Source organism: Mercurialis annua, linkage group LG6 (assembly GCF_937616625.2).
Source record: "Mercurialis annua linkage group LG6, ddMerAnnu1.2, whole genome shotgun sequence".
NCBI classification, from domain to species: Eukaryota; Viridiplantae; Streptophyta; class Magnoliopsida; order Malpighiales; family Euphorbiaceae; genus Mercurialis; species Mercurialis annua.
The window spans coordinates 4,833,440-4,861,195 of record NC_065575.1 but is presented as its reverse complement, the minus strand read 5'-3'; the positions used below and the strand labels follow the sequence as shown (position 1 = coordinate 4,861,195).

Genomic DNA, 27,756 nt, shown 5'->3' with positions numbered 1-27,756 from the left:
GATCTTATATATTCAGCCCTAATATCACAATTTCATTTATTTTCTCTCTCCTCATCATTCATTCTCTCTTCTTCTCAGCTCATATTTCTCTCTTTTCCTCTCACCTCATTTTCCTCTCTTTTCTCTACCGTTCTTTATTTTTCTGTTCTGTCGTCTTCCGCTTCGCCGTCCTTCGCTCCTCCGTCATCGTTCTCATCATCATCTTTGTTGTCATCTTCGCCAACGCCATCATCTCCTCTACTCGTCGTCGTCATTTATTTGATTTCAGATCTATAATTTATTCATTCTTCTTCTTTTTTATTTTCAGATCTATAGTTTTTTTACTGTTTCTCACCATTAAACATGTATAGAGATTATATTTCAAGAATATAATGCTAATTTCATGTTATGTAATATCAATTAATGGTTATATGGAATAATTTTTTGTTATTTCTGCATTTTTTTGTGTTTGGTTGTATTTCTGTGTTTTTTTATTCTGCAGCTCGATTTATTGATGATGGTTGATTGCTGAAATATTATAATATTACAGTGATGTTGATTTTATGTTGATTTTGTGTTGATAATTAGTTGGTATTTCCTTAATTTTAACATTGAAAAAATTTATTCTAAAAAATACATTAGCAAATTAGATAATTTTGTGCGTGAAATAAACTGAAAAAAAAAAACAAAATTTAAATGATAGATAAGAATATGTTAGCATTATCATGTTGACAAGTTGTTGATTTCTTGTTGATATTTTATCGATTGTCACAATTTTTCAAAAAAATATGTTTTATTTTATTCCTTATGTTGATTCGTTGTTGATTTATTGTTGAAATTATGTTGATATATATTTCAACTTTTTTTGATTTTCAATTTTATGTTGACATGTTGTTGATATACTGTTGATAACATGTTGATTTTTCAATCATTGAAAGAAAAATAAAGTTAGTCTTAAATTGATGTATTAATGAACTATTGATATGTTTTTGATAATATGTTGATTGTTTTTGACTTAAATCAATCAATGTTCTCATTTTACAAACATCTTGACTAAATTAACATTAATTGTTGATTCGTTGTTGATTTATTGTTGACATTATGTTGATAAGTATTTTAACTTTTTTTGATTTTCAATTTTATGTTGACATGTTGTTGATATACTGTTGATAACATGTTGATTTTTCAATCATTAAAAGAAAAGTAAAGTTAGTCTTAAATTGCTATATTGATGAGCTGTTGACATGTTTTTGATAATATGGTGATTGTTTTTGACTTAAATCAATCGATGCTCTTATTTTACAAACATCTTGACTAAATTAGCATTAATTGTTGATATCATGTTGACATTATGTTGATAACTTGTTAATATGATAGTAGTAATTCTACTAAAGAACAATAAAGGTACAAAATGTTTAAAATAAATGAATCAGATAAAGATGTTAGCAGAGTAAGTAATCAAAACAATATGAAAAAACAACAACAATAATTCAAATGAAAAAATAAAATTATTCTTACATATAAAAATAAAAATATATTAAATATACACCAACACAACAGTTCACAAATTAAAGAAATCTATTTCAAAATATATTTTTTTTCCTCAATTCTCTTTGCAGTTGCACAGTTTCTTCAAAATCACTTGTATAATTGTTTTGTGTTCCACCTCTCATACCTAACTAAATTTCGACAAAGACAGCTATGATACAGTTTCATTTCATCCAACTAAAGTTTATTTCACAGACAATATTATCTTATTTGTCAATGTTAAAATAAAAAGAATCAGTAGATATCAACATAATATCAACATAAAGTCAACATAAAATCAACAACACTGTAACATTACAATAATTCAGCAATCAATCATCAATAACAAATCGTTCTGTAGAATAAAAAAAACGCAGAAATACAACAAAACACAAAAAATGCAGAAATAACAGAATTTTATTATATAAAATCACAAAATTATTATATATAACATGAAATAAGTATTAGATTCTTTAAAGATACTCTTTATACATGTTTAATGGTGAATCAACAGTAAAAGATAAACAAATTACAGATCTGAAAATGAAAAAAAAGAACAAAAAATTTCAGATCTAAAATTAAAAAGATAAAAGAAAGATGGCGTGGCGAGACAAAGGCGGAACGATGGAGGCGAAACGGCGGAGGCGCAACAGCGGAGGCGAAACGGCGGAAGTGAAGGAGTAGAAATCGTGAATTTTTTTCACAACTCAAAAGAATTTACTGTTATATAAGCAAGAACGATTGAGATAATGATGAAATAGAAATAAAAATGAGAGAAGCAAGAGGAGTCGTGCAGTAATGGAGATAACGCACAACAAAATCGTGGAGAAGAGAAGCGAAAATGGCGGAGAAGAATGAAGAAACCGTCAATTGAGAAGGAAAATAAGAAAACGGTAAAAAAGAAAGAAATCCAAAAAAAAAGGTTAGGTTTCATAAAATTGATGGTGTGAAAAGTAAAGATATGCATTGGGCTGTATAAAAGTAAAGTCTAGCCCAAATCCGGTATTTTATATAAAAAGTCCATTTTTTTTCCACTTAAAAAGGCCAATTCATAATTTTTGTGCCATTTTATAAGAAATTCTCTCTTATACCCTCATTTTCTCTTTCTATAATTAAAGCTAATACTTTACACACAAATTATAAAGGTAAAATAAAAAAAGCCAAGAGTAATTATTATTTTCTTAATATATGTGTATAAAGGCGATGTCCTTTTTTAAGTGGGACGGAGGGAGTATAAAATTAAATTGTAAAATGTTAAAAGTTTTGATATTTTTGAAAAATTGGAAGGGACCTGTTAGTCCCATGCCTCCCCCTCCCTCCATCAATGTGTATAGTATATACAATTCTTTTAACCTAACAACACAGCAAATTCCAAAACCTATACACAAAAACGCCCCATGATTTAAGACCCGAACCATCCCAACTGGTTCAAGTCAGCCGCAAAGTTGAACCAGTCAAGTAGGTTCTTTAAAAAAAAAAAGACTTATCTTTTGAAAAATATCCGTCTTTAATCTCCAATTCGTTTGTACCCTCACATTGTAAAACCATCAAATATATTTAAATTACGACCTTTAATTTTCAATGGCACCCTTAAATATTAAAATACACATCTTTTAATTTCAATTACACCCTTAAACATCAAATCGACCTTTTTTCCTATACTTCAAATTTTAATAAATATTTTAAATGATCCTAATAGTTATAATTATACCAAAAAAAACCTTAAATTTTAAAAAATTAATATTATTTTTTTATTAAATATAAATATATTAATAAATAATTTTAATTTTTTTTTCTTTTAAATATAAAACAATTTTATTTTTTAAAAAAATTAAAAATTAAAAATCCATTCGTCTTTCTCAAGATCCGAGGAAGACGCTTTCGTCTTCCTCCAGATCTGGTCGTCTTCCATGGAGGAAGACGACTGGTTCACCTTCCTCGAGACGAACCCGGAATGGGTTCATATCGAAAAAGACGAACGAGTTTTAAATTTTTAATTTAAAAAAATATATTTTATAGCTATAAATGTTATTTTATTTTTAAAAATTATTGAATATAAATTTTTTTAGCGCGTCAGATAGTGTCGACAAAATCATTCACATATCAAAATATCATTAAAAAAATTATAGAGTCGAGGCGGGGTGTTTGTAGATATGTATTTTTATAAAATTAATATATTTATTTATATTAAATAAAAAATTATTATTAAGTTTTATAATTTTAAAAAAGAATAGTTTTATTTTTATTTTAAAAATAACATTGAGTCCTATTTACAATAGGCCAAATGTTGTAAAAAGGCCAAAACCTTTCATAAAAGTTTCACAAAAGTCTTGACCTTTCAATTTTGTCGATTTTTGCCAAAAATAAATTATTTGGTTTCAATTGTGGCCAACTCTCAATTTGATTTCAATTTGCCTATGTGACGCCTAGTGGCGCCTATATGGCATGCAAAATATTGAAAGGTCGGGACTTTTATGAAACCAAATAATTCATTTTTGGCCAAAATCGACAAAATTGAAAGGTCAGAACTTTTGTGAAACCAAATAATCAGTTTTTGGTCAAAATCGACAAAATTGAAAGGTCAAGACTTTTGTGAAATTTTTATAAAAGATTTGGCCTTTTTACAATATTTGACCTTTACAATATATGTTAAAATTTAAAGTATTAATCTAAACTTTTTCAAGTGAAAAGAGGTCAATTTGATGCTTGAAGGTGCAACAGAAAGTGAAAGGTCGCAATTTGGATGTATTTGGTGGTTTTACAACGTGAGAGTGCAAACGAATTGGGGCTAAAGGTGGGGTTTTTTTCCCAGAGGATAAACCTAAAGAAAAAGATATAATCCAACTTTCATATAATTTTTTTTTTGTAAAAACTTAAGATTTTTGAATGAGGATTCCCTCATCTATTCCTTCTAATAGTTTTTTCTAAACTACAAAATTGTTTAATTTTTATGATAATAAATTATTTAATTTTTTATTTATCCGTTAGAGGATTTATTTAGATTTAATTTATTATTAGATTCTTAAACCATATGTTTTTGGATTAATTGGTCCCTAAACTAACTTTTATATTTTTATGGTCTTTGAATTCAAAAAATATGTGTTTTTAAGCCCTTCAATGATATCCATTATAAATTCTTTTAGTTATGTGTCATTTTTTAAACAAGTAACTTATCATCTTTTGAGCGTGAATCGTCACAATATTAACGGAAAGACTCAAACGTTCTTTCATAAGTTCAAAAAGCAGAAAAAGTAAAATTTAGTTCAATGAGCATTTAATCAAGAAAAAATGTAGTATAATTTATAAGCTAATAATGAATATTATTCATTTATTTTCTAGTTAGAATTAAATGTATATGCTGAAATTTATAAACATTTACACATAACATGATTTTAATTTGATGGAAAGGAGAATGTGGTATGCCAACATTCCCGCCGAATCACGAATTTTAGTCTGACTCACTATTAGTAACTTTTTGATGTAATTATTATGTAAAATATAAATTGTAAAATGACTAAATAAATTTAAATAAATGAAATACAACTATATTTTTTTATAAATAAATTCTTTAACCAAAACATGAGCCTCAATTCAATTCTTTAACCAAAACATGCAAGTTGTATATCAGTGTTTTAAATATCGAACCGATATGCCATCCGGTTCAATCACTATTTAAACTAGTTAACATGTATATTTAATAATTTATATGTTCATAATTCAAATACACTCATAAAATTTTAATTAGAAAATAAATTTAAAATTAGTTAATGGATTACACTCTAACGAATTGAATAATTCTTATGAGAATGCAGCATATATTTTATTTTTGTGTTCGTTTATTTTATTTCAAAGACAAAGAAATGAAAAGCAAAAGCAAAGCATAAACTAGTATTGAATACTTTTTGACTGTGTAATTTGTTTGTCCAGCTTTCACAGTTGTCGAGAATACTAAGTCTTTGATGTTGTCCCCAACCAGCTCTGACATGTAAACTCCATTACTATTATCCCATGCCACAACAATACACCATTTCTTTCCATACCATTATTGTATACTGTATCACTTTCCTGCACATATTAACGTTGCATGGTTAAATACTTGATTAGTACTTCAATTTTCCCACATTTTTTTTGGTGAATCCAATTTTACCACATATATCATATTGGTATCCAAATTTACAATTTTTATCTTTCTAGTTTCTCATTTTTTTTTTGATTTAGATGCAAGATTGCCGATATTTTCTAACGCTAATAAACCGACTAATCCGTATTCTTAAAATACAGTAACAATTCATTTCATCCACCAACTCGGTACAAAAAAATTAAAAGTGTCTAAATTAGTACTTTTGAACAAATAAACTAACAAATTGAGAAAATTCAACAATTTGATCCTCAATTTTTTAAAAATGGACATTCTCAAGGTGTGTTTAGAAATATTCAAGAAAAAATAACTCAATTATACCAAGTTATCAAAAAGGGTCAACTTGACCACTTTTGATCTTTCGTGTCAAGTTTGAGGAATAAAATAAACTTTTATTTATTGTCTTAAAAGATAACATTAGCGGTGGCTAAACCATAAATTTTATTTAGGTGAGGCAAAATAAAATAATCGAATTATACGTCATCTGATTATTGTTTTAGACCGAACGACATATTATTTGACTTTTTTAAATGTCTAGACCAAATAGCATATCGTTAGCTAAATTTTTTAAAATTTTATTCAATTCTCTTTTAAAAAATTATGTGATACTCATCGATCTCGAATTTATTAAAACCGGAATAGAGCGGCTGTCTCATCTTACTCCATTCCGCCGATCATCACAATAGTAAGAAGTCATTTTAAGAATATGACACCATCAAAAGTGATAATATTGCAACACATATCATACATGTTAATTAACATTCAATCTTTAAGTGACATAATATTTAAAGATATGTTTAGGTAGTAATTTGAAATATATCTTATAATTTAGGTACCGCCAAAGAATTTAACCCTGCATTAGTACAATTTAAGAGTCTGCTCTCCCAATTGCATGGACTAGTTATTACTCATGCTATATAGCAGCAAGACATAATTGTTTTTCTTTCCCTTTCTCTTCATTTATATCTCTCTACATTTCACATTTAAGACCATCAGCTACTCTATCTGAGAAGCTGCAATCAATGAAACTAATGACATTGTTTTAAAGAGCCTGTATTGATTGGTTTTCTTGGTGCATATTTTCATGGGAAAAGTTGGAGCAACTTCTTGGTTGGCTGCTGTTAAAAGGGCTTTCAGATCACCTACCAAAGATAATAATAATCATACCAAGAAAACTACTAGAAGAAGAGAAGATCAAGAACAAGAAGATGAAGAAAAGGTTCAAAACTTATTTTTTTTTTCTCTTTCTTTAAATTTAATGTCTTTGATAATTTTAACAGAATGCTGTCTAGCGCTTATATCATTTGATTCGTAAGATGCATTGTAATTTCTGGGCATGTGCAGAAAAGAGGAAAAAGAAGATGGATTTTCAGGAAGTCATCAACAACAACTCCTCAAGAAACAGTTATTATTCAGCATTCTGCAGAAAAGACCATAGCTGCAAGAATTGAAGAAGCTGATGCTGAGCAGCAAAGACAGGCTCTTGCAGTTGCCATGGCCACGACAGCAGCTGCTCAAGCAGCGGTCGCAACCGCACAAGCTGCGGTGGAAGTGGTTCGGCTAGCTAGACCTTCGATTTTCGCTAAGCATCACTCGGCCGCCATTGTTATACAGACAGTATTCAGAGGATATCTGGTAAAATATTCACACTTAGCTAACTTCTTCATTAATCCTTTATAACTATGTAGCACGGAAACACGAAAACGCTGAAACTTAAGACTCGACAAGTTTTCGTGCTAATATAAAAGGTGGGATTATGTTTTTTGATTAGGCGAAAAGAGCACTTAAGGCGCTTAAGGGGCTGGTAAAGCTGCAGGCGTTAGTGAGAGGTTATAATGTAAGAAAAAGAGCAAAGATGACACTCCAGTGCATGCAAGCTTTGATGCGGGTTCAAGCTAGAGTCAGAGATGAACGTTGTAGGCTTTCTTATGAAGGAACTACAAATTCTATCTCAAATTATTCTCTTTCTGCTGATAATCGAAATCCCATTGTAAGAAATTAATTATTACTTCAGCTTCAGATATTTTTTTGTGTTTATTATGAATTTGTGTCTCTAATTGGTAGAATATTACTTTGAAACGCAGTCCAGAGATGAAATCAGTAATGCTGATGAATGGATTCAATGGGCTTATGAACATCAAGATTCATTAGAGAAGATTGAAGAAATGTTGCAGGAAACTAAAGAATTTGGGGTGAAACGAGAGGCGGATCTTGCTCATGCTTTTACTCAACAGGTTTGACTGATTTATGTTGGTGTAACCGAACTATAATTTTTTGGCCTAATCACTCAAAAATCCCTCATTTTTTTTTTTCAATTCCACCCTAACGTTGAAAATTTGTCAATTTTACCCACTTTTAAATTTTCCGTTTTCAATTGTACCCCAATATTTTAATTTTTGTTAATTTTTTTACTTAAATAATGAAATCATTCAATTAATTAAGTCTAAACATGAAATTAAATTCTTTTTTATTCAAAAAAGTACAAATAAGTCCTTTATTTTTAAAAACTAACTAAAAACCATAATCAAATTAACACTAATTTAAATTCTTAATTAATTTAACTAAATTTAAAAATATACAATTAATATATGCGAGACATGAAGAATTTTTTAAACAAATTTCCAAACGCAAAAGACGTTAATTTAATTTTTCAGGATACAATTGAAACACAAAAATGCAAAATAGGGTAAAATTGACAAATTTTCAACGTCAGAGTATGATTGAAAAGGGGCTAAAAAGTCGGGATTTTTTTAAGAAATTAGGCCTAATTTTTTTATAAAATAGTTATAGTTTTCAAACTATAATTTATTAACTGTTTTGTAAAAAAACTATAGTTCGGTAACAATTTAGCTCTACTCTAAACGTGTAATTAACCTCTTTGAATTTGCTGCATAAACTCTTACCGGTTTGATGGTTTTGTTAAAAAAGATATGGAGACCAAGTAGAGACACATATGCAAGCGAAGGAGAATTAGAAGACAATCCCAGAATCAGACATCATCATCATCATCAACATCAAGACCCTTGGACTCCATGGCCAAATTACAGATCAAGAAGAGCTTCAACAGATCAAAGAGAACTCATCAAAACAGTCGAAATCGACACGTGTCGACCTTACACCATCACCACATCTCATGATCATCACTACCAACAACAAAGGCCAAGTTCTTATTCTGTCGCCTCTCCCATTCCAAGAGTGTCACCATCCAAAGCAAGAACACCACCACTGGTTCATTCAGCCAGCCCTCGCTGCTTAAGACAGTACAGGATACCTAATTACATGGCTGCTACTGAGTCAGCCATGGCTCGAACTCGATCGCAGAGTACGCCGAGGCAAAGACCGTTAACCCCAGAAAGAGAGAAGATGAGTAGCACTACTACTACGGCTCGGAAACGGTTATCATTTCCGGTACCGGAACCGGTATATACAGGCGGTGCTGATCATTATAATTACGGTTTAAAGAGTCCGAGCTATAAAGGGATTACTGATAATGGAGAATATGTTAGAATGGATCAGAAGTCGTATTTTAATATGTCTTCTTGTTACACTGAGAGTATTGACGATGAGGTGTCCCCTCCTCGTGCCGATGATCTTACGCGGTGGTTAAGGTAATTCAAGTGATCGATATCAGCTAGGGAGGATAATGATCACTGCTGCATAATGTGCTAATATGATTAGCTTAGATTTATTGTAATAACTCTGAATATGTTACATTTGTTGCCTGTAATAGATCTTTGACTGGGTTTTTGACAAAAAAGTTCCCCCCCATAGGGGAAATTCCTTTATTGTGCCCCAGAACACAAAATTTCTCAATTTGTGCCTGGGGCCCACGCTGCCCGCAATGGCTCTTTACGGGCAGAAATCTGGCCCGCAAAGAGCCATTGCGGGCCAGTTAATCCAGCTGCTTAGCAGCTGGATTAATTCTTAAGCAGCCCGCAATGGCTGTTTGCGGGCTGCTTAAGAAGCCAATGATTGGGGAGAGAATCTCCCCAATCATTGGCAGCAGATATTTAATAAAATTCCGTAAATAAATTATTTAAACTTAATATTTTCAATTCCATAAAAATATTATCTACAATTCCGTAAATAAATTAATTATTTAATTATTTAAACTTAATATTTTCATTATTAATTATTTAAAAAAAATATAAATTATTTTGTTATTAATTTTTTAAAAAAACTTAACAAATAAAAATAAAAATATTATAAATAAAAATTATCTACAATTTCGATATTTAAAAGGAATCGAGCGTCTTTCCGACTAATATGCAAGCGATAAAGATAAATTAATAATGAAATTATACACAATTAAAAGTAACCGTAAATAAATTAATAATGCAAAAATTTACAATTGTACAACAATAACAAAACTACTCAGTAAAGTCTGATCTATCAGGACTCCGTAAGCGTGTCCTCATGTCGTAACCCCTGTTGACACGTCGACTCGTCTGACTATCAGTCAAACGGCGGTAACGTCTTCCATCTGGTCCGGAGCTTCTCTCTCCACTATCGGCGACTGGACTGGCCACATCCTCAATCTCGTCATCATCATCCACCTCAGGAGCAGGAGCAGGAGCCTGTGAGGAGGGGTCTAACCCTAATCCCAGAGAAAAAGAAGGAGCCTGCATTCCTTGGAAGTCACAAAACGGCTGTGGGTCCTGAACCAAACTGTTGATCCAAGGATCATCCAGAGAAAAATGCATCTGGGAGGGACTCTGAGTCGGGCGAGAAGAGGAGCCCGGATCTTGACCTGGCAGCATCGGAATGTAGCCCCCCTCCATAAGTCGGGACCGCTGTGAGGGAGGAGTGGTCAGGGAGCTAAAGTTCCAAGAATCGTCAAATACAGGAACAGTCGGCAAATACGTAGGTGTCTGAGGAGGAGGTGTCTGCGCCGTCTGAGTCGCCTGGAACGGGGTAAAAGCAGAAGCCGGATGCTGTGAGAACTGTGGAGGAGGAGTGGCCAGCGGCGTGATGTACTGTGCCTCCCCAAATGACGGGCCTACATAGGGTACAGACGCAGGCGGTACCGTAAAAGACGAAGCTGGATAGCGGCGAATGAAGTCCTCGGTATCCCCAAAGAAATCATGCTGAAAGAAAAGAAATTAATAATTATTATAATTGATATTAATTTGGAAAATATTTAAATTGAGATTGAAACGTACCTGTGCCGGGAGAGGGTCCGTAGGTGGTACCGAAAATGATGCAGCTGGTGGGCACTGTGTCTGCGCTGAGGTACTCCCATAATACGTCGTAGACCCGTAATACTGTCGGACGAAATCCTCAGTATCCCCGTGAAAGTCGACCTAAAAAACAAATTGTTTATTAGAATTATTGATTTAATATTCAATAAAAATTTTTTAGATTAAAACGTACTGGAGGTGGCATAGGGTTCTCTGCCATCTCGCGCGTCGCCTCGTGAGGTCTGGCTCTATCCCGACGACGACCTCGTATACGCTGTACGTCGACCGTCGGGGGATCTATATGAGGCAAGGGCTGTGGCAGAACAGCAGGCTCTGGGGGTGGCCACTGTGTGTCCCTCCGGTCCTCCATGGTGCCTAACTGGTAACTACGAGCGTAAGTACCAATACTTGACCCTGCCTCTGACTGTAAGCGAATCCTCTCCATGGCATCACGCTGAAAAAAAATTAAAATAGAAAGTCAGTTAGCATATTAAATAAAAGAAAATTTAAATTAGAATTATGTAGATTACATACAGCTGATCCAGTCTCTGCTCCGTGATGGGTAATCCATCTCCTACTGATGCGTCTGTACCACTCCATGTACTCTGAATGGAAGTGGGGCGGATGGTCCAGCAACGGGCCTTGGACCACATACAGTTCCCTGGAGTCCCAAATCGCGACATACTCGCTAAATGTGTTTTGGAAGCTTGAGCTCCCCCGAAACTGGACAGTGTGGTGGATGTGGAGCTGGGAAGGTGGCTCAGGTATAGGCTGAAGCAAACCAAACTGCGCCATCACCCTATCCGGCTGGTGCCACTCGATAATATGATAGTAAATCAGTGGCACGCGAGCACGCCAGAACTGAGCACCATCCAAAAAATAAGGATGTAGCTGGCTGATAACATCCTCGGTGTATGGTTGCCAGTCGATCTGCATTTATAAAATAAAGACTTTAGCAATGTTGTTGTGCAAATTGATAACTATAAAATAAAGGTTTCCAAAATAACTCACATCCGAGTAACGTAATACATCTAGTGCTAATCTCATGGCATCCAGATTGCGATGAAGAACCCGTCGAAAATCTAGCGGACCCGCCCATCTGCGCAAGTACAACATTGTTAATAAAAAAATAAAAATTACTAATAATTGTTCATGTAAGTATTAATAAAATGATGTACCTGTCACCCAACGGTAAGTGCGGTGTGATGGCCGGGTATCTCAACCTCGGCCTGAATGGTCTAAGGCGCTCGAATGCCCATAGCTGAAGAATCCAAAGCGGCCCCCCGATGTTTCGCCTATTCTGCGAAACCATAGTACACAAGCACATCTCGCGGTAAAGGTGTGCGAGCGCCGCTGAACCCCAACTAATGCTCCCTAATGCCGTCAAGTCCTCCAGATGTGGAAGAATCCTCAGTCCGATCTGCCCGCTGTTCGTGTCGGAAAAACACCAGGCGTGTAGATGGAACAACAAGTACGCCCGAACTGCCCAGTCGATCTGCTCATCTGAAGCCGCATCAGGTATCCGTGTGAAGCTATCAAACTCATCGACTAGCCAACTAGTGGTAACAAAGGATCCCTGACAGTTTCTACTCCCTACCATATCTCTCCCAAGCAGTCGGCGAGTAACGCTGCTCCAGCCTCTGATAGTCGGTCCGGTAACAGCAGCCCCATTTATGGGGAGTCCCGTCAAGATAGCTATGTCCTGAAGGGTTATTGTGCACTCCCCCTCAGGAAACATAAAAGTGTGGGTCTCCGGCCTCCACCGCTCAACTAATGCAGTCACCAGAGTCATGTCTACGGTGTATTGCCGCATAGTAATGAAGGGTCCCAGTGCTGTCCGCAATACTCCATCTCGAATTCGCGGATGAATATCCTCTATTCGGGTCAATGATGCACTCCTGCGCGAGCCCAAAGCCGAAGTCTCCTGAAATGAAAAATTTAAAGATATCAGTTGGAAAATAAAACAACAACGAAACGTTATCCGTTTAAAGAAATCATTGCCTACCGGATGCTGCCAAACCGTGTCGGACCTGTGATCATGCTGTCTGTGCAGTACTAAACCTCCATCCCGCGGTCCGGGAAGGAAGTAATCATATGGAGCAGGGTCAGCCATATCTGAAAATGCACAAATAGATTTAGAATAAATTAAATATATTAAAATTAGATACGAATTTAACGTATACATTAAAAACATAGATACAAATTAAAAACATAGATACAAATTAAAAACATAGATAGATGAAAGCTCCAAAAATTACATATGATAACTTCGATACAAATTTAACCGAATAAGTTCGATACAAATTAGATACGATTTTACAAATTTAACACAAGGTCCAGTTACAAATTCATCACAATAGCTTTCACCAGTTATAGCACTGTGAACAACATCTTATTAAAGTCCAGGGGAGATATTTCACAAAATCATCAGAATCACTGTCGTCGTAATCCTGTAATTCCATACTATTCCATGACTGGGGGTTACTTTCATCAACATGAAAGGTTCGACCATCGCCCAAATTTTCGTGAAATGTCTTGAGCCGTAAAGACATCACATGTATTTCAATCTGAAGGCGTTCCATCAATAATTGGATTGACGTTTCCGTGTTTCTCGAAATTGTTGCGGATATTGCCGCCGGTACAGATATGCTGTGAAAATCACAGTAGGCCTCCATCTCGCATCTGCGTTCCCACAACTTTCCCCACGAAGGCTCAGGTGAAACAACAACGTTTCCAAAATCATTCAAATTTTTTGTGTGCCGACCAACAAATATATGTCCGGCTTGTGATTTATCCATGCAAGGATGGATTGGGCTATTTTGAAAAGCTCGTTTTTTTCCATACCAAACTTCACAAAAATGATCCTCATATTTCTGCACAACTTGAATTGTCGAAGAATTTTGACGTCTTGACGAACTCATACCTATATATTACACAATGCAACATGCAAATAACATCAAAATTTGCAAGACCAACTACTAAGACTTTAAATTTCAAAAGAACAGCCATTAAGATTTCATACAATTCACATATCGTTTCCCATGTCTCGTCCACATCAAAGTCACTGAGATCGACACATCGTATGTGTTGCGGAAGTCGAGACTGGTAATGTGTAATATTACTTGGTTCTTCAGCGATTAGAATATCCTCCATATCCTCTTCCTCACTATCATAGTGCTCATCTTCTTCCTCTTCCACACTGCCTCCCTCAGACTCACTAGAACATAAATCTAGTTGCATCGAAGTTTCATTAGAAGCCGAAATATGATACTCCACGTAGAACTCTAACACGTTCAACGTCGGCATCCGAGCTGTCTGGTTCAGAATCGCAAATACGTGCTGGTCATCTTGCACTTCGAACAACGAGTATGAACATATCTCGTACCTTTCAACATGAGGTAGCCGAAAATAAATTTTCGTCACCTCCGGAGGGCTCACACTAGTAGATACTGCCGTTCTACAGATTTCGGCCAACTCCCCAAAATTTATTCTTCCATTAATCGGCACATGAACATATCTACCCCCCAAATATTCAACTCCACGAGGGGAGTTTATGATGCTACCATCACACCATATCACAAATAATATGGTGTTTGACGCCATTACAACAAACATGCGTAATAAATTAATATTTTAGTAATTTCTATAAATGTACATTTCTTGGCTTAATTAATATTAAAGTAATTTCTACATATATATTTATAAAGTAATATTTTTAACAATTTATAAACAGTTTATTTAAAAATTTAAATTAATTTATTTAACTATTTAGCAAATCGTCCACATTTTAACCAAACTATTATATATTATATTAAATATTTATGAGTAATGTTCATTCTATAATGTTTTTGTGATTTATATTCATACAAATCGTTTTAATATTCTAAATCTAAATTTAATAATATAAATTTTAAATCTAATATTAACTAAATTCTAAATCTAACAATACACATTTATTATTCTAAATCTAACAATATACATTTATTATTTATTAAAAAAATTAGCTATAAAAAATAAAAAGTAATACGGACTTACCTCTTGTAGTCCTCGCAAAATAATAATAATAAAATATTAAGCTCCAAAATAATCCGATTAAGCTCCAAAAATAAACCGCCAAATTACTCCAAATCCGCCAAATTACTCCAAATTACTCCAAATCCGCCAATAATCCGATTCTAAACATTTTTATTAGGTTTGAGTGTAAGTGTGAGGTTTGAGTGTAAGTGTGGTGATTATTCACCACACACCCCTTTTTATAGGGGATGTCGCCCGCAAACAGCCATTGCGGGCGACATTAAATTCCCTGCCATGTGGCAGGGAATTTAATTACTGGCCCGCAATGGCTGTTTGCGGGCCAGTTAATCACCCTTAATCAGGGTGATTAACTGGCCCGCAAACAGCCATTGCGGGCAATATTGCTGCCCGCAATGGCTGTTTGCGGGCAGCGTGGGCCCCAGGCACAAAAATGTAATTTTTGTGCTCTGGGGCACAATAAAGGAATTTCTCCTATGGGGGGGGAACTTTTTTGTCAAAAACCCTCTTTGACTCTAATTAGTGTAACATTTTTATTAGTTTTAGTCCAAAAAAAAAATTATCTATCTATAATAGCTATGACCAAATTGACATAACTAAATCAGAAAAAAATTTGACAATATCATCCGTTTATTTTATAAATTCTGACAATTACATCCAAGAATTAGAAAAAATGAAAGATCTAGTTGCTAAAAGTAAAATAATTTTATCTCTTAATTTAATTTTATGATAAATTATATTTGATTGAAAACCCATAAAATTTTAAATTTTTTTGAGAAAAATATGCTCCACCTTTAAGGTTGATGATTATTTACCTTCCTAATTTAAATAATATCACTCTCTATATCTATTTTATAGAAGAATTAATGATACAAAAAAATTCAACTATTCACCTTTTTTTTATCATTTCTAACCAATTTTTATGTTTTTCAATCATAATCTGATTTGAAAGATTTTTATTATTATTATTATAGCTAAACTTTTCTAATTAAATAACGCATGCACAATTTTATTGACCTGAAGTTTGTTTAAGGTAAATCCATCCAATTAAATAAAAAAATATACAATCATTTTGATTCTATTGATTGATTAATTAAACAGACTTAGCTATATGTCAAATAAAATTTTAAAATTTGTATTATAACATGACAAAATTAATTTTTTTTGTATATCTATACTATACTAGTTTCGCATTACGTGCTATGCACGTGGCTCATAACGTAACTCGCCAATGAATATATTAGTAAATTTTTTATAATTATATCAATATTTTATTTATAATTAATATTAAATTAGTTAAGAATTTTTATAAAAGTAAATATAATATATTTTATTGTTAAATTTTTTTTCATACTGAATTTATTCTTCTTTTGGTTTTATAATAACCATAATTAAATCATTAACTTAATTTTATTAATAATATCTTTAAAAATAATAAGATAGAAATTTAAATAATATTATATTGATCAAATACAGTATTTTAATTTTGTAATTCAATCAAATTAAAAGATCGATATTCCTACTAATTAGGAGACAATTTAGTTATTTTTACATATTAAAAACTAAATTGGAGTTCGCTACCTATTCTAATTAGGACTTTAATTACAATAGTGATTAATTAAATAACTAATTAGTTAATGACTATAAAACCTTTATATAGTAGTAAACTGAAAAGGATTATATTTACTTTTATAAAAATTCTTAACTAATTTAATATTAATTATAATTAAAAAAATTGATATAATTATAATAAATTTACTAATATGCTATGTTACGAGTCACGTGCACAGCACTTAATGCGAAACTAGTAATAGATAAAAGCAGCAAATATATTTGAATTTTTTTGGATCTTATATGTGTTTATAGAATAACCTATATAGAACAAATAATATAAGCGCCGTGCAATTATATAGTTGTGTGTTCAATTTCTTTCATTATAGGACTCCTCCTCTCTTTTAATAAAAAAACTAGTTTCTACAAAATAAAAAATCTAGGTAAATTCTAATGAATACGACTAAATAAAATTCTATAATAATGTTCATGTTCCTTCTATTTAATTAAAGATATTAGAAGCACATGATGAAAAGAAAAGCAAAAGCAGCCTGATCCTGCAAAATGCTCAATTATATATGCATTTCTTGTTGAATGCCTTTTTTGATATAACTTCTGCAGGGTCATTTCTTTATACAGTGTTTGTGCACAAAAAGCATATAAAAATTGATGCTTTTGCATGTTGTTTCTTCTTAATGTTCCCAATCATGCAACGGTATCATTCATCTGTTGCCATAATATATTGTAAGACTTTAAACCAAATAGCTTTAATAAAGATTCTCCCAGTATGTGTTTGTCTTTAATTATATCAAAGTGAGAGCCTAATTATCAAAGTGGGAGCCAAATATGCGCATCAATAAAAACCATATACTAGTATTATAATGGTAACGGCGCATGCCTTCTATGTATAAATATATACTACTATATTGATTATTTTTTTATTAAATTAAAGATTGTTTAATGTTATTTGATGATATAATTACTTTAAAGTATTGAATTCTGTAGACACTTGGATTGGATACAAGAAAGACACAAACAAAGAATTGAAAAAACCGCAATGAAACGAATAAAATAGCCAATTGTAATCAAGTAAAATTGACATATTTGATCCATGTTTATAAAACGCTTAATTACTCAAAAATCCCCAACCTTTAACCCCTTTTACAGTTACACCATAACGTAGAAATTTCTCCAATTTTATCCTAGTTTATGGTTTTATGTTTCAATTATACCTAAAATATTACATTAACCTCTTTTCACTTAAAAAAATTTTAAAATAATCCTTCATTTTTAGCCTATATCTTAAATAGACCCTAAAGTTATAAATAATATAAAAGAAGTATTCTTTCTTACTAAAATTAACAAATAATTTTTTTATTTATTTATGGGTCTGTTCTTATAAAGTATAGCTTTTTTTGTCACCACCACTGATTAATTCATTCTCAATTACATTTGCCTCAGCCGAAACCCTAACTTTTGTCTTGAGAGAGAGAGACTATGAGATCTGCCACCCCCAACAGTCTGATTATAATGGGCTACTAAGCTTATAAATATGGGTCTGCTACTGAATTCACCCGTAATACAGACGATGAATTGAAAAAAAATCAATTAGCACAACAAAAGAAATCAATTTCTTTTCTAAAAAGTTAACCAACAAAAGTAGAAATTATTCATTCTCAATTATATGGAGGGGAAAAGTGCATCAGGCTTCGTGGTCTGTTCTTCAATGGAAGAACATTCCCAGATGTGGGTTTGTTCTTTCATTGAAGAACAGACGCGATGGCGGGACGCGGCGGTTTTTCCGGTCGGGTTTATAAATCAGAAATGGTTTTGATTTATTTAATTTTAATAAAATTAGAAAATAGTTAATTAATTGTTCATTTGAGACTTATTTGAATGTTTTTAAAGATTAAGGATTTATTTGTATTTTTTCAAATAGAAAAGAATATGTTATTGTCCTTCTATTTAATGTTTTTGAATTTGTCATTCTTAAAGTAATTAAATTGACAGCAATTTTTTATTTAGGGTACAATTGAAACATAAACTCCCAAACTAGAGTAAAATTAGAAAAATTTCTATATCAGGGTGTAATTACAAAAAGGATTAAAAATGGGAGGTTTTTGAGTGATTAAGTCATATTCAAAATATAAATACTTTCAATCAGCATTTGTTGGTACATAAAATTGAATTTGAAAAGATAAAAAAAAGAAAAGTGCTAAGTGAGAGTAAAGAGAGTATTGTGGAAATCCCACATTGCTTAGGAGAGCTCATTTAATTGAGCTTATAAGGGTGATCTCTCACACTTGGGTTTGGGCCCCAAGGGGTACCCAGTTTTGTGAACGGGCTAGGAGTTACATCCTACCCGATTTACCACACGCGCGTCGTCCGGCTGGTCAGGTCAGGTTTTAGCACTTAATAAATTTTTTATTTTTGAAATCTTTTTTGTAACGGTTTTATTTTTGAATAAAACACAATCCCTGATTTTTCTCCCACGTTTTGACTGACTGCTTTAATAAAGAAAAACGTTTTGATTTACAGTTTTATTATTGCTATAAAACTGCTGTCTTCCCATCAGATAAAATTAGTTTTTACAGAACAGCTATTTTTTACAAAAACAAAACTGAGTTCTTGAGCAATAGAAAGAAAGGTGTAATTGACCGCAGAATACAGTGCAGTATTCATCGGAGTTCGGCTGTTTTATCCTGGGGGCGACGTGGTACGTACGACTGCTTGCACAATCAGAGGCAGAGCCGCGAAACGTCTTAAAGAGAGCGACCTAGTCCGCGACTCAGCCAGAAACATTGTTTGGTAATTTCGTTCCATTTCATAAACTGTTCCAACAATTTTAAGACGTATACAGTTTCTGCGATGGCTAATGATGATGTTTCTGGTTTAGATTCTGGTCGCTTTGATGTTAACAAACCGTTCCGTTTTGAGGGTCTCCATTTCAAAAGATGGAGGCAGAAAACTTTATTTTTTCTTACTATGAAAAATGTTGCTGCTGTTCTTACTACTCCTTTACCTGTTGTTGCTGATACTGCCGATGGTGATGAACTGGATAAACAAACTGATGATGTTCAACAGTGGCTTAACAATGACTATTTATGCAAAAATTATATTCTGAATGCTTTGTGTGATGATTTGTATGACTATTATAATTCAGATAATTATAAGTCAGCTACTGAAATATGGGAGGCGCTGCAAAGGAAGTATGATACGGAGGAGGCTGGAACAAAGAAGTATGCTGTCAGTCGCTATCTGAAATATCAGATGACAGATGAAAAATCAGTCGAGGCTCAGTCACATGAATTGCAGAAAATTGCACATGAGATAATATCTGAAGGTATGGTCCTTGATGAACAGTTTCAAGTTGCTGTATTGATTGATAAATTGCCCCCTTCGTGGAAGGATTTTAAGAATTCTCTCAGGCATAAAACCAAAGAATTTTCGCTGGAAAGTTTGATTACTCGCCTTCGTATTGAGGAAGAGGCGAGAAAACAGGACCAGAAAGATGAGGTGCTTGTTGTTTCTAACAACACCAGAAAGTTCAGTTCTGCGGTTCTGAAGCCAACTGGCAAAAATTTTAAGAATCAGAATCGCAATGGGAACTCGAACCAAAATGTGAACCGTAACAGAAATAATCAGAATGGTAATCCTGCTCGGAACCATAACGTGAGACAGCAACCACCTGTCAGAAATGATCCGCCACAGTTTCTGTGTTTCAGCTGTAGAAAACCGGGTCATATGGCACGCAAGTGTCGGAACAGACCAGGGGCAGCCCCTCAGGCTAACCTGACTGAAGAGCCGTTTGTGGCTATGATCACTGAGGTGATGTCGGAGATCAACCTTGTTGGTGGATCAGAAGGGTGGTGGGTAGACACGGGCGCATCTCGCCATGTCTGTCATGATCGTGCTATGTTTAAGACATACACTGCTGTTGAAGACAAGAAAGTGATGTTGGGTGACACTCACACCACTACTGTTGCTGGAATTGGAAGTGTCGAACTGAAGTTCACTTCAGGGAAGACATTGATCTTGAAGGATGTAATGCATACTCCTATGATGAGGAAGAATCTGGTGTCTGGCTATCTTCTCAACAAGGCTGGGTTTTTTCAAACTATTGGGGGTGATTTGTACACCATCACTAAGAATGGTATTTTTGTGGGAAAGGGTTATGCTTGTGAGAATATGTTCAAGATGAATGTTGAAATTAATAAAGTATCTGCTTCAGTTTACTTGTTGTCTGATTTTAATGTTTGGCATGCTAGACTTTGTCACGTTAATAAACGGATAATTAATAATATGAGTAATCTAGGATTAATTCCTAAAATGACTTTAAATGATTTTGAAAAATGTGAATTTTGCAGTCAGGCTAAAATAACAAAAACGTCACATAGATCAGTAATTAGAGAATCTGAACCATTAGATTTAATTCATTCTGATATATGTAAACTTGATGGAACTTTGACTAGAAATGGCAAACGTTATTTTATCACTTTTATTGATGATTGTTCTGATTTTACTCTTGTGTACTTGATGAAAAATAAGAGTGATGCACTTGATATGTTCAAGTTATTTGTTACAGAAATTGAAAATCAATTTAATAAGAAAATCAAAAGATTTCGCAGTGATAGAGGTACTGAATATGAATCAAGCTTGTTTATAGATTTCTATAACTCGCATAGTATAGTACATGAAAGAACTGCACCTTATTCTCCTGAAATAAACGGTAAAGCCGAAAGAAAAAATAGAACATTTACAGAAGCTGTAGTGTCTATTTTATTAAACTCAGGTGCTGCTTCTTATTGGTGGGGTGAAATATTATTGACTGTTTGCTACGTGCTAAACAGAGTACCAAAATCGAACATTAAAATTTCACCTTATGAGATTTTAAAGAAAAGACAACCAAATTTGTCTTATTTGAGAACATGGGGCTGTTTAGCCTATGTTAGGATTCTTGATCCAAAACAAATAAAATTAGCAAGTAGAGCCTATGAATGTGTGTTCATTGGGTATGCAGTCAATAGCAAGGCATACAGATTTTATGACTTGACTGCACGAGTGATTATTGAATCCGTGGATGCTGATTTTTATGAACAGAAATTTCCTTTTAAATTAGGAAATAGTGGGGGCGAATCATCTAGTAGCATTCCTGTTGTCAGGAATAATGAGATTACAGATGATATAGAACCAGAGATCAGAAGGAGTAAAAGAGCTAGAATCTCGAAAGACTTTGGTCCAGATTTCCAAGTCTATTGTTTAGAGGAGGATCCTGCAAACCTCCAGGAAGCTCTAACTTCTTTAGATGCTGATCTTTGGCAAGAAGCCATAAATGATGAGATGGAATCTTTGGAGTCCAATAAGACTTGGCATTTGACTGATTTACCCCCCGGTTGCAAGACCATAGGTTGTAAGTGGATTTTGAAAAAGAAAATGAAACCTGATGGCACAGTTGATAAATATAAAGCTCGACTAGTGGCTAAGGGTTATAGACAACGTGAAAACGTTGATTTCTTTGATACCTATTCACCAGTTACTAGAATAACATCCATTAGAGTGCTGATTTCGATCGCTGCACTTTATGATTTGGTAGTACACCAAATGGATGTTAAGACCACTTTTCTGAATGGTGAATTGGAGGAAGAAATTTACATGGACCAACCTGAAGGTTTTGTGATACATGGACAGGAACATAAAGTGTGCAAGTTAGACAAATCCTTGTATGGTCTAAAACATGCACCTAAACAATGGCATGAGAAATTTGATAATCTTGTCATCTCAAATGGTTTTAAAGTGAATGAAAGTGACAAATGTATATATTATAAATCTGAGAATGAGCTTTGTACTTTCATATGTTTATATGTTGATGACTTGTTGATTTTTGGATCAAATATTCATGTTGTGAATGCTGTGAAATCAATGTTGGGTGCCAACTTTGATATGAAAGATCTAGGTGAAGTGAATGTCATTCTTGGCATAATAATAACTAGATCTGAAAAAGGAATTTCTTTAGATCAATCTCACTATGTTGAGAAGATTCTAAAGAAATATAACTACTTCGACTGTAAACCTGCATGTACACCTTATGATCCAAGTGTAAAACTTTTTAAGAACACTGGTGATAGTGTACGACAGTCTGAATATGCGAGCATCATTGGCAGCCTTCGATATGCCACTGATTGTACTAGACCCGACATTGCATATGTCGTTGGATTACTGTGCAGGTTTACTAGTAGACCTAGTATTGAGCACTGGCATGCTATTGAAAGGGTAATGAGATACCTTAAAAGAACCATGAATCTTGGACTACATTATTTGAAGCATCCTGCTGTACTTGAAGGGTACAGTGATGCAGATTGGAATACATTGTCAGATGATTCCAAAGCAACGAGCGGCTATATTTTTAGTATAGCTGGTGGAGCTGTTTCTTGGAAGTCAAAGAAACAGACGATTCTGGCTCAATCTACGATGGAGTCAGAAATGATAGCACTAGCTGCTGCTAGTGAAGAAGCAGGGTGGCTAAGAAGCCTGCTAGCTGAGATTCCTTTATGGGAAAGACCGATACCAGCTGTGTTGATCCATTGCGATAGTACCGCGGCTATTGCAAAAATTGAGAACCGTTATTATAATGGTAAGAAACGACAGATACGTCGTAAGCACAGCACTGTTAGAGAATTTATCTCAACAGGGGCTGTTAGAGTGGATCATGTACGCACTGATGATAACTTAGCAGATCCTTTGACGAAAGGATTAGCTAGAGAGAAAGCCCATAAAACTTTCAAGGGAATGGGACTATTGCCTATAGAATGAATCATTCATAATGGTAACCCGACCTAACTGACTGGAGATCCCAAGAAATAGGTTCAATGGTAATAACAAGTTATGAATGATATGAGCCAGAACATGCAAAATTGAGGCATGATTCCTGAAGCGATTAGAGGATGAGTTAATAGAATCTCTTAATGAAGTCTATCCTCCATTTGGAGTGGAGTACCTAGCTACGGGAGTACTCTTGATAGCTTCACCTTTGTGAATGTGAAAGTGGGGCCGCTTTCTATGAAATTTGAGGCAAAATTTCTAGAGCGTTCACTAAACTGGGATAGACGTGCATGGCCATAAACGCACGGGCTTTTGAATACACTCTTAGAAAAGGTTGTGTGTGGTTAGATGTCCGAGATAGAGTTCAAGACTACGAGTCACTCTTGTTGAATCAGAATCTAACACACTACGCAAAGGTTCAAATCGAAAGATACCTCTGCTTAAGCGCAATCTTACTGGATCAGAAATTGCTCGAGAAATTATTTTTAAAATTCAAAGTGGGGAATTGTTGGTACATAAAATTGAATTTGAAAAGATAAGAAAAAGAAAAGTGCTAAGTGAGAGTAAAGAGAGTATTGTGGAAATCCCACATTGCTTAGGAGAGCTCATTTAATTGAGCTTATAAGTGTGATCTCTCACACTTGGGTTTGGGCCCCAAGGGGTACCCAGTTTTGTGAACGGGCTAGGAGTTACATCCTACCCGATTTACCACACGCGCGCCGTCCGTCCGGTCGGTCGGCCGGCTGGTCAGGTCAGGTTCGGTTTTAGCACTTAATAAATTTTTTATTTTTGAAATCTTTTTTGTAACGGTTTTATTTTTGAATAAAACACAATCCCTGATTTTTCTCCCACGTTTTGACTGACTGCTTTAATAAAGGAAAACGTTTTGATTTAATTTTACCGTTTCAGTTTTATTATTGCTATAAAACTGCTGTCTTCCCATCAGATAAAATTAGTTTTTACAGAACAGCTATTTTTTACAAAAACAAAACTGAGTTCTTGAGCAATAGAAAGAAAGGTGTAATTGCCCGCTGAATACAGTGCAGTATTCATCGGAGTTCGGCTGTTTTATCCTGGGGGCGACGTGGTACGTACGACTGCTTGCACAATCAGAGGCAGAGCCGCGAAACGTCTTAAAGAGAGCGACCTAGTCCGCGACTCAGCCAGAAACATTGTTTGGTAATTTCGTTCCATTTCATAAACTGTTCCAACAGCATCACATAATACGGTTATTTCTTTCTTTTACTGTCGGGTATTATAATTTCTTATAAAATAATTTTAGCGAATTAAATGGAACCTTAAATAGCCTTAGATATAATGAAATAATTTTATTGATGAGTAATGGAATGACGAACAACATATGATATAAAGCCTAGGAAGAAGGTAGCAGCTCCAAGTATAACACTAGTACGAACCCAATAATAGGAAACAAAAGCTTCATAAACAATAGCATGCCATAACCAAGACCATATTATGGAAAAGGTGCAGCCAATAGTAGCACCAATAACCACTTGGCTCCTTGTATGAAACTGTTGTGAAACTCGTAACCATGACTACAAAAGGTAAATAAGAGCCATAAGCATCACCATTCAGCAAATAACAATGATCCATTTTTGGGACTTAATATACAAATTCTAAAGAAACTTACAAGATATGAGCCACATGCCAAGGAAATTGTTGTAATCATCATTGTAAATTCATTCACTCCAAGCTTTTCTATAACTATGACCCAAAAAAAGTGGCAAAAACAATTAATATGTTGCAATAGAAATATAGATAAAATAATTACAAAATAAAATCTTTATATATTTAGCTTAATCATCCTAAAATATTTTACCTTTTTGACATTTATCATTTATATTTCAGACATTGAAAATTGTCAATTTTATCCTATTTTTCAATTTTCGGTTTCAATTGTATTATTTTTTTCAAATTTAACATATATTTTCAATTTTTTTACTTTTTAAAATATTAAAAATTTATTTAGACTAGGTGCCAAATATAAAAATATATTTGAAATTTTTTCGGAGTTATTAAATTCCAGTTTGAAAAATTGATACAACTGAAACCAGTGTTTTTAAAAACCGGACCGGACCGGCCGGTCGGACCGGTTGACCGCGAACCAGCCAGTGGTCCAGTCTGAAACTGCATAAAACTGAATCTTTCGGTTGGACAAGGTTGAACCGATTGAACCGGTAAAAATTGGATGTTGAACCGGATTGAACCGGTAAAAAACCGGTGAATCATAAATTTTTTTAAATTTTTTTAAATTAATTAAACCGGTTGAACCGGTCATTGAACCGGTTCAACCGGTCATTGAACCGGTTCGGCCACCGATTCGGTTTTTAAAACACTGACTGAAACTCAACATTGAAAATTGAGAAAAATTTGACGATTTTTAAAATTTGTAATATAAACAAAAAAGTTAAAGATAGGATATTTTTAGATGATTTGGCCAATTATTTATAATGTTTACTTATGAATACAAATGAAATATAAACTACAAAAATAACTATAACAGAATTTAAATTCAGGCATAATGACTCAAAATTCCAATATTTGCGGCTTTTATCAATTTTAGCCAATCTTTTAATTTTGTGAATTATATCCAAATTTTAATGATTATATTTTAATTATAACCAAGTTTTCATGATTAAATAAACTAAGCATGATTTTTCTCACATTGTAGTTATTGAATGATGGTTTATATAATGAAAGATACATCCAAATTAATAAAATAAATGGCAAGCACAAAAAGATATAATTTCAAAATTATAATCAACTTATTTAATTAGACCGACTTATCTACAATTAAAAAAAATATTTAAAAAAAAAATTAAAGTCATGTTAGAATCGATAAAAGCATGGGCCTTAGATTTATGAATAAAGTTATATCTTTTTTGAAAATAATTGGTTGAATCTTATCTTGTCTTTTTTTTATTCATGGTTCAAACTTTCAAAATTTTCAATTTTACACTATTTTTTAATTATCAGTTTCAACTATAATCATTTGTTTAAATTGGATTGAACAAATGTTTACATATACACTTCATATTGCGTCATGTTTAAAGTTCTTGATAATAAAAAGACAATTGAAACAATATGAAGTAATATGAAAGATATATTTGAGCGATTTTCCACTTCAATTTGAATAGCTATAATTGAAACTGCAAATTAAAAAAATGGATTAAAGTTGACGATTTTTTGAAAAAATGAGCCATAAACAAAAATATCAAAAAATTGAGATTTTTTTTATGACTAAGCGAAAACGATTTCTACAACTAATGTAAAACAATAACAAAAAGAGGAGAGATAGACTAGTTACTTGAGAAAATAGAAATCAGAGAAATGTAGAAGATGCATTGAGCATGTGCAGATGGCATCCCAGGGTCATATTTCATCGTCGTAATAGGTCTCCGTTGATTGAGTGTCTTCTTCAGTGTTAAACATATTACAAAATTAATAACGGACCCCGTTGCAGCCCACAAGGATTCAGCATCATTTCTCCAAAGAAGAACAGCAAGAAAATATATATTTACGAGCCACTTGGTCTATCCTGACATCAACTCAACCATATCAGACCATTATCCTTTTAGGCAGCACGGACACATAATTAAACGAGACACGTGGACACGGACATTGTAAAACAGTGTTATTTTAAAATTTTCTATGTTGAAAATGAAATTTCATGTCTAAAACGTTAATGTCGGACACGTTTCCGAAAATGAAACATCGATTGAATTAAGTATTCGTGCTACCTAGTTATTTCACTAATGCATAAGAAACTACAAACCTGGCTATTGAGCGTGGCTTCAAATTTGTCAACCGCCGAGACAGAAGGAAACTCAACGGAGTCCTTAACAAAAGCTTCATGGCCAGACATTCTTAAACTTGTCTTCTTCTCTTTGCTGCTCAAACCAGTTTTTTTAACCAATCCAACCTTTGATAAGCCTATCTTCGAATTTAATTCACTCAAGCAAACAAATTTTGAATGTGAAAACGAAGTGGCGTTTAAATATCGGAGCTCAAATGATCGATTCAAGCAGTGGTTGAACCTCGGTTGATTGCTAACAAGCGAATTTATTTCTACCATTTTTTGAGGATGACAATTGAACCATCTTGAGATGTCGCCAACAATTTTTATATGGATGACAAGATGATTTTTCAAGTGTGTTCAATTTATGACTTAAGTTTATAAAAAAAAGTTATTAAATGTGTGACACATTAATTTTTTTTTTTTATCAATATAGACCAAATTAATTAATAGTTATTCAACTAAAATTAAATATTCTTTATTGATTAAAAAATTATTTTATTAAATTATGTCATATTATTTGTGAAAAATTAATACGTAGGTGTGACAAATTTGACTTATATAAGAATATTTCGGATATAACAGAGATGTCAGCATAAAATTTTGTATTATTTTAGAAAGTGAAATTGATGGTGGTGGAAGATAATCCAAAAATGGTATTTGTGCCTACCGCGCCAAAGACCCAAGTCGGCATCTTTCTCCGAGGCATGAGATTG

General features: G+C 33.4%; 3 protein-coding genes across 3 annotated transcripts; 1 reads left to right on the top strand and 2 right to left on the bottom strand.

Moving 5' to 3' along the window:
- The first annotated feature begins 6,548 nt into the window (after window positions 1–6,548).
- Window positions 6,549–9,384, top strand: LOC126685689 (protein IQ-DOMAIN 18-like). The gene is made up of 5 exons (XM_050379616.2): window positions 6,549–6,863; window positions 6,989–7,279; window positions 7,416–7,634; window positions 7,729–7,878; window positions 8,573–9,384. The coding sequence occupies exons 1-5, from the start codon at window positions 6,729–6,731 to the stop codon at window positions 9,254–9,256; spliced, it is 1,479 nt and encodes a 492-aa protein (XP_050235573.1). The 5' UTR covers window positions 6,549–6,728; the 3' UTR covers window positions 9,257–9,384.
- Window positions 9,385–9,969: 585 nt separating this feature from the next.
- On the bottom strand, window positions 9,970–11,760 carry LOC126687471 (pollen-specific leucine-rich repeat extensin-like protein 2). Its single transcript, XM_050382034.2, has 4 exons — window positions 11,359–11,760; window positions 11,018–11,278; window positions 10,807–10,947; window positions 9,970–10,731 (listed from the first exon to the last, which is right to left on the bottom strand). The coding sequence occupies exons 1-4, from the start codon at window positions 11,758–11,760 to the stop codon at window positions 10,015–10,017; spliced, it is 1,521 nt and encodes a 506-aa protein (XP_050237991.2). The 3' UTR covers window positions 9,970–10,014.
- A 12,781-nt stretch (window positions 11,761–24,541) lies between these two features.
- LOC126653533 (lipid phosphate phosphatase epsilon 2, chloroplastic-like) lies at window positions 24,542–27,388 on the bottom strand. Its single transcript, XM_050347436.1, has 4 exons — window positions 27,020–27,388; window positions 26,552–26,777; window positions 24,875–24,948; window positions 24,542–24,779 (listed from the first exon to the last, which is right to left on the bottom strand). The coding sequence occupies exons 1-4, from the start codon at window positions 27,317–27,319 to the stop codon at window positions 24,555–24,557; spliced, it is 825 nt and encodes a 274-aa protein (XP_050203393.1). The 5' UTR covers window positions 27,320–27,388; the 3' UTR covers window positions 24,542–24,554.
- Between the last annotated feature and the right edge of the window lie 368 nt (window positions 27,389–27,756).

Excerpts from the sequence above, each read along its gene's own strand:
- LOC126685689 (XM_050379616.2), top strand. The coding sequence starts at position 6,729 with ATGGGAAAAGTTGGAGCAACTTCTTGGTTGGCTGCTGTTAAAAGGGCT. Across the intron at positions 6,864-6,988 it reads AACAAGAAGATGAAGAAAAG|AAAAGAGGAAAAAGAAGATG; the intron begins GTTCAAAACTTA and ends GGGCATGTGCAG. Across the intron at positions 7,635-7,728 it reads CTGATAATCGAAATCCCATT|TCCAGAGATGAAATCAGTAA; the intron begins GTAAGAAATTAA and ends TTTGAAACGCAG.
- LOC126687471 (XM_050382034.2), bottom strand. The coding sequence starts at position 11,760 with ATGCAGATCGACTGGCAACCATACACCGAGGATGTTATCAGCCAGCTA. Across the intron at positions 10,948-11,017 it reads AGAACCCTATGCCACCTCCA|GTCGACTTTCACGGGGATAC; the intron begins GTACGTTTTAAT and ends TTTGTTTTTTAG. Across the intron at positions 10,732-10,806 it reads CGGACCCTCTCCCGGCACAG|CATGATTTCTTTGGGGATAC; the intron begins GTACGTTTCAAT and ends CTTTTCTTTCAG.
- LOC126653533 (XM_050347436.1), bottom strand. The coding sequence starts at position 27,319 with ATGGTAGAAATAAATTCGCTTGTTAGCAATCAACCGAGGTTCAACCAC. Across the intron at positions 26,778-27,019 it reads AAGCCACGCTCAATAGCCAG|ACCAAGTGGCTCGTAAATAT; the intron begins GTTTGTAGTTTC and ends ATGTCAGGATAG. Across the intron at positions 24,949-26,551 it reads TCTGATTTCTATTTTCTCAA|TTATAGAAAAGCTTGGAGTG; the intron begins GTAACTAGTCTA and ends TTTGGGTCATAG.